This window comes from Mytilus galloprovincialis, chromosome 2 (genome assembly GCF_965363235.1).
Source record: "Mytilus galloprovincialis chromosome 2, xbMytGall1.hap1.1, whole genome shotgun sequence".
Taxonomy (NCBI): domain Eukaryota; kingdom Metazoa; phylum Mollusca; class Bivalvia; order Mytilida; family Mytilidae; genus Mytilus; species Mytilus galloprovincialis.
This window is the reverse complement of record NC_134839.1, coordinates 28,763,992-28,778,328: the sequence shown is the minus strand read 5'-3', so window position 1 is coordinate 28,778,328 and position 14,337 is coordinate 28,763,992. Positions and strand designations below refer to the sequence as shown.

At 30.2% G+C, this 14,337-nt stretch overlaps 1 protein-coding gene across 2 annotated transcripts in view; it reads right to left on the bottom strand.

Annotated features, from left to right (window-relative positions):
* Nucleotides 1-9,592, bottom strand: part of LOC143063315 (ETS translocation variant 1-like) — a 40,972-nt gene extending 31,380 nt beyond the window's left edge. Inside the window, exons 1-4 of one of the 2 annotated variants that reach the window (XM_076235384.1) lie at nucleotides 9,465-9,592; nucleotides 3,483-3,598; nucleotides 544-655; nucleotides 46-93 (exon numbers count right to left, since the gene is read on the bottom strand). In XM_076235384.1, the coding sequence (XP_076091499.1) occupies nucleotides 46-93; nucleotides 544-655; nucleotides 3,483-3,545 (223 nt within the window). In that variant the 5' untranslated portion in view covers nucleotides 3,546-3,598; nucleotides 9,465-9,592. The remainder of the gene's footprint in view (nucleotides 1-45; nucleotides 94-543; nucleotides 656-3,482; nucleotides 3,599-9,464) is intronic. The other variant, XM_076235383.1, reaches the window with a different exon arrangement.
* Between the last annotated feature and the right edge of the window lie 4,745 nt (nucleotides 9,593-14,337).

Here is a 14,337-nt window from a genome sequence, read left to right as displayed (position 1 = left end):
CAGTAGTCCATGCATTACCAAAAATGAATTAAAGTAGAGACATACCTTCTGTTAGCCACGTCTCTTGCATCTGGCTTAGGTCTTGGAAAAGCTCTGAAAAGTAAGAAATGTACCAGAGTTATATTCAATCGACTCAAAACATTAGAAGAGGAATGAGTTAAATTTAGAATCATTTACTATCACCATACATTATTAATAAAAACGCGTGTCATTGTTACGTTAATGCAATCAGAGAAAAGGAATATTTCCCATGAGCCATATTTCAGGCAATGTACAAGAATCAAAATCATATTAAAAAGTTTCTCGAAGATTTACTCCTATCGAAGATGAAGATCTACTGTAGTTACAGATATTTTTCATTTTTACCATCACTATTGCATGTCTCGCTCTTTCTCTTACATTGACTTTTATACCACATTCACCTTAAAACAAAGGGTAGCCCAAAAAATTAACAACTGTGTCTGAAATTTTATATATACCGGCAATGCTTTTGATTCGTTATGGGAAGTGAGTTTAACTTCATTAACAAACATAAGTATTTACCGTCTGAAACTTGAAGTAGTTCTGATCCCCGATTCCTTCTTTTTCTATTATCAATACTACGGTCTGCTAATTTGCCTTCTGTTGATTCTGGACTACGATCTTTCTTATCAATCTAAGGTAAAAACCAAAATCATAATATGGTACCACATGTTCTAATTTCAATGAAATAATATATAGTTAAAATAAACTCATCAAATATATCAGGGTTATAATTTGTGCATGGTTCGACTACTAAAGACTCACCAGTGACGTAGTTGAACAGTATCGAGGACCCCAAAATTACAAAAGGTTTTGACATATACTGATTAAGAAATCTAGTATTGGGAGTAAACATTCTTAGTTTTCAGAACAATTCAGATATGTCCTTACTAATGATATCTCATGTCAACACAAAAGTGCTGAGTATTGGGTTGGGGATACCCTCGGTGAGGAAACATCCACAAGCAGTGGCATCATCCAAGTGGTTGTAAAAATAAACTCATAAAATGTACCAGACTTGTAAATTTGTACACCTAGTAATACGCGCGTTTCTTTTACTAAAGACTCATAAGTGACGCTCGAATAAAAATGCGACATAACACACATCACAAATTTTGAAGATTTCCTTTTTTAAGAAGGTTTTCTCCAGAGTCATGCGTATTGAGAAGATATAAAAATTATCAGGAAATGATACTAGTGTAAAACTATATTTGTCTTTCGAGAAAAATAAAAAAAAAATAAAATAAAAGATTATATACAGAGCTCATCAACTCATATTCTGTTTTCTACGTTGTCCTTGATATGACAGAATACATGCTTACAATAGGAAATCCCATTTGTCAAACCACACCCAATCCGTGCAAACAGGGAGAGAACTGTCTGAAATGACATCTATGCACGTGCATAGAACCCCCTGTAATGAACAAGACCCACATTTTTTTAAATTTCTTTCTGTAATGGAATCAATAAAAATAGGGAGCTTGTCGGCTGTGATTAAGGAGGAGTTGCCGTAGCCGGATAGTGCAGAGGAACGAACCCATAACAATATATTGACAATATTTAAATCAAACAAAAATTAAAAGGCATATTTGAGGAATATTTTTGCCGAATTAACATAGAATACAATAAAACTTCACCAAAAACTTTATTTGGTAATCGATTACAAAATAACACAACATCCGTATTTCATATCTTTGCGGTGACAATATATCAATGTGCCTTGATTCTTATTTCAGTATTTACTTCAATTCTGATATAAAAATTCCACAAAATTCAGAAACCTATGTCTGGAAAAGAATAGGTAGATACTTTGAAACTATTTTTAGAACTAATGTTTTTTTCTGAAAGATATGCAAACTTTTAATGCAACATAAGAGAGAACTATTGCAATAACAATGTAACGTCACCTGGCCTCTTGAAGGCAAAAAAAACTGTTTAGAATGATCGGTTGTCTAATTGGAAATTACCTACGTCTTTTCTTACCCTTTTTCCTACTTTCAAAACAGTAAAAGTTATATGCGGGACAATCGCCCTTATTGTTTTATGAATATCAATTTGTGTCATAGCTGAATATATTCTTATCACAATTAGAGACAGATTATGGTGGAGACAGGGGGCCCGGTCTTGTCTTATGGATCTTCGTATAATATTAATGTATAGACTTTATCAAGTATCAACCTAAACAAAGGATTGCCAGCCCCCTTTTATTAAAACCTAGATCCACATCTGACCATCACGGTGATTTTCAATTACAGATAAATAAAATTCATTTTACATGATACCTAGTTTGCACTAAAGCTTCTTATCGACTAATAGACAATAACAATTCAAAAAGTATTATTGTAAAAAAAATGCTTTCCAAAACGACAATTAGATAAATACTGTGATTAATTATTTTTTTACCTTCCCGTTTCCACAATTGTATTATTGATTTTTTATACTTGCTAAACTAACACTCTTGAACCATATAAAGAACCATTCTGAAATAACACTTATGCACGTGCAGGGACCCCCTGTAATGCAAAAACTATTACACACACGACTGATAATAGCACTGAATAAAGATATTGTATCGAATCAATAATCGGAAAATTGCAAATGCTTTATGATATCACATTGGTAAAGGATTATTTAGTAACTTTTACATCCTTGGTTCAACCTGTATCTTAACACACCTATTCTAATAAATAACAAAATACTGAAAAAATAAACATATGGTATCTTTAAATTACAGTTACATTGTTTGAAATTTTCTCTACGAATCCAAAAATAATTTAAGAATAGTCCACTGCGATATTAGTTATTTTGCATTGCTTAAGTCCAGAAAAGTTCTACTCCTTTATAAAACAAATAATCATTCCAATAAAAAAGGACTTACCGTTTTGTAATGACTGTCTAACATCACGTAGATTAGAATAATCTTACCCTTCGTTAGTGCTCTGTGCCCGTAAATACATCAGGTACTTACCATTTACCAATATGTATATATTAGGAGACTTACCTATGGGTTGCTGCATGATTTATGCCCACATATAAACCATGAGAACTACTCTGTACCTATATCTTCACCTGGAGACTTACCCATTGGATGGTACCTTGTGCCTGTATGTGCACCTGGAGACTTACCCATTGGATGGTACCTTATGCCTGAATGTGCACCTGGATACCAAACCTGTTCCTAAATGTACACATAGAGACGTTCCTCCTATATGTTTTGTCTTGTACCTGTGTGTTCACCTGATGACTTGTCAATTGTTTCTTGACTTATACCCATGTGTAAACATTGGTTGTTGCCTTATAGCCGTATAACTGGATACTTTCCCAGTGGTTGGTGCTTCGTTCTCAACCCGTTCTCATGTGTGCACCTGGAAACTTACCGGTTAGTTGTTACCTTGTATCTGTGAGTACACCTTAAGACTTAAATCTCAACTGTTGTCTTAAGTTTACAAAAATCGACTCACCACTTTATTATTGTCTAGATAAGGAACTTCTTGATCTTGTTGTGTGCCAGTATCACTACTCATGGCCCGTCGATGAACTTTGAAGACACATTGGCAAATTCGTCTTCGTGTCAAATCTAAATGAATGAAAGAAAATAGAAAACAAGTAAATCCTTAAATCTCAGACGAATACACAGTGTATGTTTTTGTCACATGACATATTCATCAATTTGGCATCACTTCATAAATTAAAAAAGTTTTTCAAAAATGTTATAATTGTGAAATTTCAGTTACCCAAGAAAGAAAAAAAGGGTTTAAGTTATCCGGGGTGACACATGCAGGCAGTAAATGAAATGCAAAGAACATTTTGGAATGGACCATGCTTAACTTGGGATAGATGGCTTATTTGTTTATTTTGTTTTAGTCATTTTACGATTAAAAGTTTGTAACTTGTTGAAATACAAAAACAAATTGACTTTTCACGTGAGTTCTCGGAAAAAGTGAAAGACAAATTCCTCGTGTAGTGACAAAATATTTCCGTGATTAACCATTAAGCTAAACCATCTTGTATGTTTTAATAGTAGCACTGCAGCTGACACTGTAATCTGTTTCGCGGTATGGGGTTCCCGCCAAATTGCACGAGACTTCATCAATAGATCCAAATGTTAAACAATAATTACTCTATATTCGGTTAACTTTTCATAATCAATTTCAAAGAAGCCAGTCTGGATCACTGTTAGGGTTATGCGGGTTTTATGACTTTAGAGTTAATGAGAATCTGTACGTGTTTTAGGAAATATTTCCATTTTATTCCATTTCGTTTGCAGAAGTCTATTCCAATAGTTCTGCAATGGCACGTGATTATGTTCTCCGCAGTTCTTGTTGTTCAAAACTCTACCATTTTAAAATTCAAAACGTTTGGACCTTAGATTTTTATTTTTGTAAATAACTAATAATATAAGGCATAACAATCTGATTTGAAAATACCAATCACCACGAATCTAAAATCTTTATATTTTCTATTTTATACAAAATTTAAAGGAATAAATGTCAAAGATAGTAAAAATTGTTTGAGAAGACACGTGTATTTTGTCTTGCTGTATCGTGCTAATTGATTGAAGAGGTTGAGCCAACTTTACAACACAGTAAAGATGGTCCTATCGCTGACCAAAAATGTTTTTCAAAATCTTTGTATCTTTACCGCAAAGTTTGAGTTATTGACAGACTTCCCCTCCTTTTTTTCTTTTGAATATGCGTTATTCATTCAGTTATTCGTTAAAAAAAGAAGATAAATAATGCTGCCAGCTATCAATTTCACAATCTAAAATTTTAACTGGAACAGATTAATAGACAATTCAAAATAAACCTGTCAATGTAAAAATGTTTTGAGAATTATTTCAAAGATAACATGCTAATTTCTAAAACTACTTTACATTGATCTGTTGGTTGAAATAAATATATTTCGTTTTGAGATCTACTATGCCTATCTGTCAAAATACCTTAGCATAGACGAAAGTCTATGAAGATATATATTTTTGCAAAAATATAACAAATAAACCTCTTTTCTTCCGATATTAATTAATCCATTGTTTAAAATGACCCTGTATGACGCGTTCTTGCAGTTCCACATTTTATCGAACAAACTCTATTCTACTCGTCATCAAAATTATGTCTTATTTTATATCGATATTGTAAATTGATATCACCGACAAATTTGCCAAAAGCCATTATTTCTCAGATTTCTAACCGACTACTAACATGTCTTTTCAATGAATTATTCAAACGTCTATTACAGCCCTGTGCTGTCGTCCTTTTCTAACAATTGTGTCGCGTTTTAATTGAAGGGACAGGACGGTTAATGAAAATCAAATAATGTCATATTTTTATGAACAATTTCCTGACAAAAGATGAAACAAAGTATTACTGTTCAATTTGCACTAAATGATACTAAATTGTACAGACACCATGTTGCTTAATTTAAAATATGATTTAAAGTGCATTGACTGCTTGTACACCTTAAATGAATACAACATTTTGTTATATCCCAGGACCTACAAAGTATTATTGAAATCACTGATAAAAACACATTAAGACATAGTAAAGCAATGCTTTCCAAAGAAGTTCTGGAGCAATATTGACAAGAGAGTCAAGTTGTTACTTTAATTGTACTACAAAAATCAGAATAAATAACATTAAATACAAAAATACTAGTACCAAAATTTGTTGGCTCTGAGTAGCTCGATTGTTTTGTGAATAAACAATTTAAAATAAAATAACAAGTTTCATATAATGAAATCTTAGTCAGCTTTAAAAATTCAATATGGACCATTAAAGCATATACGCAAAAGAAAAAATTCAAAACGATATCAGTAAAACTCGTTTTCAATAAAATGATATATATATATATATATATATATATATATATATATAGATGTGTGGTCATGGAAATTATATTTAAATTCAATATAATACTTCCATGGTGTGGTTTACTTTATTCCGCATAATTGTGACAATGTTTCTATCCATGATGCAAATCCATTGTTTAATAAACGAGGTAAAAAGCATAACTTTATTTTTACATTTGAACTCTAGAATTCCGAATTTATAATATATTTCCTTTATGTTTCAAGTTGGCTAAAACAGCCCAACTTTTGAACAATTGTATCTTTCGTTCCGATATTTCTTGTGTCAATTAACCAATTGAGTGTGATAGGAAAGTAAGACAACTATTCATTTTTTTATATTGAAATGTAAAACATTTTTCATGTAGAAGTTCTCGCAATATGTTTGAAGCGATCAAAATGGCTTTCATCTGACGTATCTGATTATTGGCAGTAATGAATAGGTTTGTGAGTATTTTGGTGTTGTAATAATTGACTTCCAATACCCTAAATTGAGCGTTCATTGGCAAATTCACAGCATATTCACAGTCGCTTTATTAAGTGAAATAAATCCAGGACAATTGGTCTTCCTTCTAGTTGGGATAATAACATATCATTTTGTTTCTGGTGAATAATGTCTTTACCAATAATATCAGTATCATTTGGTTTGTAATTTAGTGAATAATGTCTACAACAATATTATCAGTATCATTTGTAAACAAAGAAAATCGTGGAGAAAATACTTTAAACAAACTCCTTTTGAAGGAAAATACACACAAAAGTAACAAAAAAAGAAACGTCTTTTAAAAAACACAAACTTAACAAAAAAAAAAAGAAACGTCTTTTAAAAAACACACAAACTTAACAAAAAAAGAAACGTCTTTTAAAAAACTATAAACCAGGTTCAATCCACAATATTCTACAAAGGAGAATGTCTATACCAAGTCAGGAATATGACAGTTGCTATCCATTCGTTTGATGGGTTTGAGCTTTTGATTTTGCGATTTGATTAAGGACTTTCTTCTTTAAATTTTACTCTAAGTTCAGTATTTTTTGTGATTTTACTTTTTACTGTGCATCTGCAAATCATACCCGTGGTACATACAGAAATAAAAAACAATTAAGATGTCTTCAAAATAGTAAGCCATACCAAACAGCCGTTTCACTATATATATGTTTTTATCTATCGTTTTCTCAATATGTCTTATCCAAATAAAATGCCGAATAAAAATTTGTCAAGAGTAAAGCTCACAGATGTTTAAATCACAAGTTTACCCTGAGATTAGTACTCCAAAAATAGAGACTTTTTTCGCTTGTTATCTTTAGATAAATTTTGTTTTCATGCTTGTTTTCTTAAATGGAATGCTTGACTTCTGTATTGGTTCTTAAAATGATGATTTCCTTTCTGACAAACAGTCTGTTTAAGTTGGATTTTATGTTTCTGACTTTTCTGCAGATACGATTTTTTCCTCCCGAACGATGCCTCTCATTGCTTGTTTTATTTGAAGCGATATTTTTTCTTCCAGTTAATGTTTGTCCCATTGGTTGGAGTCATTTGTTCCTGGATCGGACTTGAATCCTACCACTCTAGAGATAAATGATTATACTTTGTGATGAAACCGTTTGGTGTATTATACCTCGGGTGAATGTTTCTTTAATCTCCGATGGTTTCATCGCAGTTTGTTTTTTTTTATGTCTGAACTGGTTGGTGAGGGATTAAGGATTTTTCGTATGTCAAACCACGATTGTTTGATAATGTTTATTCGGTTATATCAAATCACAAATAACCAGGATATCTAGTAAATAAATGTAATGTCCCATTTTCATTATTTTGTGTGGTGTCAAAATTAATATAATATCACACTGAAGTAGAAGAAGCACCTTACCTCAGATTTTTTGGTGGTTATGATATTAATGAATTTTATTTCATCTGTTGAATGCACTTTAATCAATCATGATTTTAGATATATATTTAGGTAAAATTAAGATGAAATAAAAACCAAAAAATAAAGAATATAAAAAAATGAAAAATGAAAAACAAACACCTAACAACTAATAAGACAAATGGCAATTCGATGGTTTAACATTTTAACTATGCAAACACATTCAATTGAAATGTCAAGACATGGTTTCGTCATACCGCGAAATATGTACAATGAAAATAATATTTTCATTAGCAATGCTTACCCCAAACATTTGAAAGTCAAGGATATACTACCGATACATGCACAAAATCATAGTTTACCTTGAGTATGCTAAGATAAAGTATTAAGTTGAAGTTGACGATTTTGATTTGTAAAAATATGTTGCAGTTATTGTTCTCATGGACATGTTCGTTTATGCTCAAAATGTTATTGCCTTCCTTAAATCACTTTTGACAGAATAAGCAAGAAACCGTTCATTGCATTAGTGTATTCTTTTTATAACTTAAAACGGTAAAAAAGGTTTTTGTTCATATGCATAACACATAAAATAAATGAATCTAAAACAGGGAAAGAAATGAAGGACACAATGTAAAACAGAAGAAACCAGATTACAATCTTCTTCGTTGAATGAGATATTTAGAAACTTAAAACATAATGGTTTTGCGCGAACCTGGTGAAAATTATTCCAACAAACACGTGTTATGTGCATAAAAACCAGCATCATACCTTTACTTTAACAATTGATGGATAATTGACAAATTGATATGGTGTATTCCCAACTTAAAAATGTATCTGGTTTTTTTTTAAGTATTAAATATTTGTACACAATGTCACTTTCACAAAGTATGCCGATTCATTAATAAGTTTACTGTTTTCATTTTCCCTTTCTTTAAATTATAAATATTATTTCAGCTAGAAAACAGTTTATAACATTAAAAACATATTTTACAATTATTCTTAACATTTACTGAATATTTATTTTGAATATTAATTTTGAGTTATATTGAACATTCTATAATGGAAAATGATTTTGTGTATAGTTAATCATTGACGGAGAAATTTTATAAATAGGAAAGATCATAGATGTGAAGAATAATGAAATCCTATTTTCATAATGATTGTGATGAATGTTAATGACATTGAATTATATATCCTACTCCAGAAGGTACTAGCAATCAGTAAATTCACATTGAAGGATATGTTTCAGTTTATTTCACACATCTTTGATTATTTTAAAATAGAACCATGTTATACTCTACTATTTCATCTTCTGAATACACTTATAATTTTATTTTTTATCATTAATTACCTGTACAATATATACCAGTCACATAAACAATTGTGGCAACATAAAATATGTATTTCTAATGTTTAGAAAATCAGATTAAAAAATACAGATTTATTTAAAATAAAATAAAAGAAATACCTCAAATATACATTAAAAAAAAGTTAAAGAGATATTTTACGTGTCAATGAATTAATATCAATACTAATGTGAAATAAACAAGTAGTAACCATCAAGCTGTTCTAAAAAGTAAAAAAAAAATAGTAGTTATAATAATAATGACAATAATTATAATAATAAAAAAAAGATATTGATAATTATAATAATGATAAAAATAATACATTGAGAATAAAAAAAAAATCATTATTCTAATTATTATATCAATAAGATAATTTCTGAAAATGTTTCTTACCTTAGAATCTGTTTATTAGGTAATTGTGTCCGATTAATAATCCTCAGGATATCTGCAGTATAATCTTCTAGTAATGAAATACGTCAACTTATCAATAACTGATTCAAACTTTGAAAAACAAGGGCCTTACATCTCCATCTTAGAAGAGCTTCTTTTTGATTGGCTGTTTACATCTATGCACGTGGGGAAGATCCAGACGACAAATCTCTGGCAAGAAAATCTGGTATTGAAGAAAAATATGCTTAAATCACTAATTAAACATTATGGTTTAGAACAGATATGATCTACATGCTTCAGTTGAAGCAAGGTAGCAGTTTCTTGAATTTTGATCTTAATTTTAAAACGTATAAATAACTTCTGATATTTTACAAATGTTATCAAATGTTATCAAATCTCTTCATACCATTACTGTGAAGCAGTGTCCCATTATAACTGCATTTCTCTTTTTCAGTTGAATCGAAGCTTTTGTTTTTATTTTACTTAAACAGAATAGCCTGTCATTTTGATTGATTTTGTTCGTTTTTATATTTATTTAACTTTATTTTTGAACATTATTACAGTGTAATTGTCACGTTTCAAAATATCTGAATAGATAAATAAAATGTAAAATTTTGAAACTATTCCTCCCTTTTTGAATGCGTTTTACGCCTTTTTTGCAGAATTATATGAATTATAATACTAACAGACAATTGTCTTTTTATTTTACTCTGTTTTAAATTCGTATTGCCTTTTTAAACATATTTTTTTCTACAAAGAAAAGAGAATAAATAAAAAGGTATTAAAACCTCACAATAAATGCACACATTTTGCATTGTCTATTGTCAATATGAGAATGCATTCAATTTTACCGGACAACAGTTGCAAATACAATCATCATTTTCTGTAATGATAATCAATAAACAACAAAATGAAGCGTGACAAGTGGGATAATATAGTAATATTTAGAAGTTTGACAGATTTGTCTTAACCATTTAAAGGTAAGATGACCGGGTTTCTTCCAGAAAAACTACTTTTAATTATACTTTTTACTATGAATACAGACAATATTATCTGATAAGAGAATAAGAAAAAAAATGTAAAAAAGTATAATTTCAAAGTATATGAATAATAATGTTCTTAATGAACGTGTGTTGCATCAAATAAATCTTGCCAAAACCATGGAGGAGTGTTACTCAAACTGCCACGAGTCAGAATTATATTTTACGCCTTAATTCATTGAGGCTGCAATAAAAACAACACAATTTAAAATTGAATTATAAGATATTTAAAAAAAAATAGGAAAATCATCTACATATTTCTAAAGCTTTTTATTATAAATATTAATATACAATTTTACAACAACTCAGTTTGATTGAAGGTTTTACGTTCTTAAAGATCCTAACTGGGCAACACGATGGGTAGCAAATATGAAGCAGGATCTGATTACTCTAACGGAGCACATGAGATCACTCGTATTTAGGTTGGGTAATAACAAGACTTCAGTTTTTTTATTGAGTGTTATGTAGACTGTTATATGTATTTTCATTTTTTTTTTTAATTTTTAAGCCATGGCTATGTATGTCTTTCTTCAAATCCTGAGCTTCACAAGACAAAAATATCAAATCATACTATAAAATACTACGAAATGTTGATTATTTATTAAAAAACATGAATAATTTTACAAACTTTGCTAAGATAGGTATAATATCACGAGGCTGATCAATATTCGTTCATGCCACTGCTGGTGGAGATTTATTTCCCCGAGGGTATCACAAGCCCAGTAGTCAGTAATTTTGTGCTGACATGAATTATCATTGATATTGTTATATTTATAAATTAACTGTTTACAAAATTTTGAATTTTTTGAAATACTAAGGCTTTTCTACCTTAGGCATAGATTACCTTAGCTGTATTTGGCAACACTTTTAGGAATTTTGGATCTCAATGCTCTTCAACTTCGTACTTTATTTGGCTTTTTTTAACGTCTTTTGTAAACGAAACGCGCGTCTGGCGTATATATAAAAAATATAAAATTTAGTCCTGGTATCTATGATGAATTTATGAGTTTACTTTTAGCTTTCATTAAAAAATATATTAAAAATTCTATTCTTGAAAATAAGCATTAACATCACTCCGATCATGTAAAGTCTCTAATTTGGAAGTGTATTCTTTTAAGTTTACGATCATCATGCACTGATACTTATGTCATTATTTGACTTTCATTTGAGCACACGTAACATTGACGAAGACAAGTAAAAGTTACTTTGTAAATGATCGTCTGCTAATTTCAATACCATTTAATTTTATCTGTAACTTCAGTGATGTTGTAAGTTTGTATATACAACTGAATTTAAACTCGACAAAAACTTCAATCATGTCTTTTGATGTACGATTAGTTTTGCTGTCGGGTGCCCCAAGTTTTTCATTAATCCGCCCTGAAGTCGCTTTGGCACTCGACATCAACACAATCATTTATTAGCCATAACTACATTGAAACTTTTAAACAGTGGAATTTTTACGAAGAAAATTGTTTTCTTTTCGTGATTTTAGTTTCAAAGTAAACAAGAAAATTAAATGTGTACAATAGAGTCGATGTTAGTTTGATAATATCCTGATTTGCAGCTCTAAACTTTTGGACGATGAAAATCTGCAGTATAAAAATTAACGGTGATGTGGCATGATTAAGTTTGGACTTGAGGCTCGAGCTCATGTTAATCCCTATGCATTTTTGTGTATATTTAAGATGGAATTTACTAGATTTAAGGCTCCCAGTAAATACTATTGATTCTCATAAATCAATGCATTCCATGCTCCATCACACATTAATTTTGTTCTTTTTAGAAAAAAAAACAATAATAACAAAAACTGTTTGATTAGTACATCTAAAGAAGTCACATGGTCCTTCAAATTTAACAAAATAAAGACGAATATGTTTTCTATACTTGAATGAAATTAGCTTTACTGAAAAAAAACCTATTGTAATAGACTTTCTTTCAAAAAGAATCTTAAATCTAATCCAATTGATGAGTAATCACTGTTAACCAACTTATTTTCGCGGATACTTTATTTCGCGTTTAGCCTTTTCCAGCCCAATTCGCGGCGATTTAATTTCGCATGTACTTGAAGTGATTAGACGAAGAAAGATCCAAGTTTTAAATTTTCGCAAAGATTTTTATTCGCGACATTTTTCTTCTCGCTAAAATAAATCGCTCGCAAAAATTAGTTGGTTTACAGTAACTGCTATTGAAAAATTGTCCTCCCGTACTTTGCCGATAGAATCGTTCAGATAATCAGTATTTTATGTCAAGTAAAATATTTAGAAAGTATAAAGCAGTAATTCTCTTATCTTCTACTTTTTTTTAACTTAAGAAACCGCTCGGAGGTACACCTATTTATATCGTGTTCTAAGAAGTTTTTATATATGTCATTTGAACTTTCATTCTAGACAGCAACTGAAAGTATACTCTTCAGTCGGTACCACTTAATAATTTTGTATTGTTTTTCTGTCATCATTCCAGTTTGTTCAATGTACAGGGATATGCAATCACATCGCATTTAAATGATAAGAGAGGTTTGCAAGTAAGAATGTGTTGCTCTTCAAATCTGTGCCAATTGTTTTAGTCGTCTTTTTTTTTAAATCCTCTTGGTTTGTTTCCTTATATGAGATAATTGGTTGTATACTCAGAAACATTATTTACATTTGCTTTAGCTTAACTGAGAATATGTATGTGTGCCCATTATTGTAAGGTAAACACACTTGCAGACACTTTCTTTCGTTTTCTTCCTTTCTTAAGGAACAGTCATTTCATTGGCAATCACGTTTTTTTTTTATTTATATCATGAGTACAATTTTTCAGGAGTAAAACGTCTTAATTAATTACAAAGAATTTTTATCTAAATGCAATGACAGATACATAAACTAGTTACATAAAAATGTTTGAAAGTGTCAGATATCCTCTTACCTTTAGCCGAATATTTAAGGTATTTTTTTAATACAATATCCGAATAATTGCCAACGTCACTTCGACCCCATATATCACCGGTCAGAAAAAGTTACTGAGTTCAAACAATCAACTAGCTATTTTTATTTATAAAATATTATCTAAGCTCTAACATAAAATACAAACAATTTACTAACTTATTAGTTTTCTTTGATATGGAATTAGTTCAGGATTTAAGTTGTCATCCTAATTTAAACAAACAAGACAGTCTATCCGATAAAAGGTTCCTGAATTAACGTCCACTCTGCCTTATTTGTCCGTTGTATAGAAGGATGAGACACATACTTACATATGTCAATTACACGGTTTGAGGTAGGTATTTTGTACACCAAAAATTCACAATGTAAACAAAAGAATTTCACAAACATAACAAGATAGTCATACTAATTGACTTATTCTAATAATGATTTTTTAACATATTTAGTGGACACTTTGATTTTATGAATTAAAGTACCTTCTTATTTGCTATGAATGACATTGGCGAATTTAAAAAAAGTCTGTAACGAACAACGCATAACATAAATATATCGGAGTTAAAATTGACAGTTTGCGAAATTCAAACACAGACGTACTCAGTTAAAAAAAATCACAGTTCTGCTCATATTTTCTAGTGAGTAAAAAAGAAAATAACAAAATCATCGCTCTCCAAGGTAATTTTAAAAAGAAAAAAAAAACAAATGGCAAAAGGGCTAACAAATCAATCAAATGGGAAACAACAGTCATTTGACTGTTTGTGACAGTCATTTGACTGTTGGTGCAGTCATTTCCTTATGTAGAATAAGGTTGATTAAACCTGGTTTATTGCTAGTTGAATCTTTCACTTGTATGAAAGTCGCTATATTGATTTGATATTGTAAACGGTATCAATTTTACTACACCAATTTAAAACATGT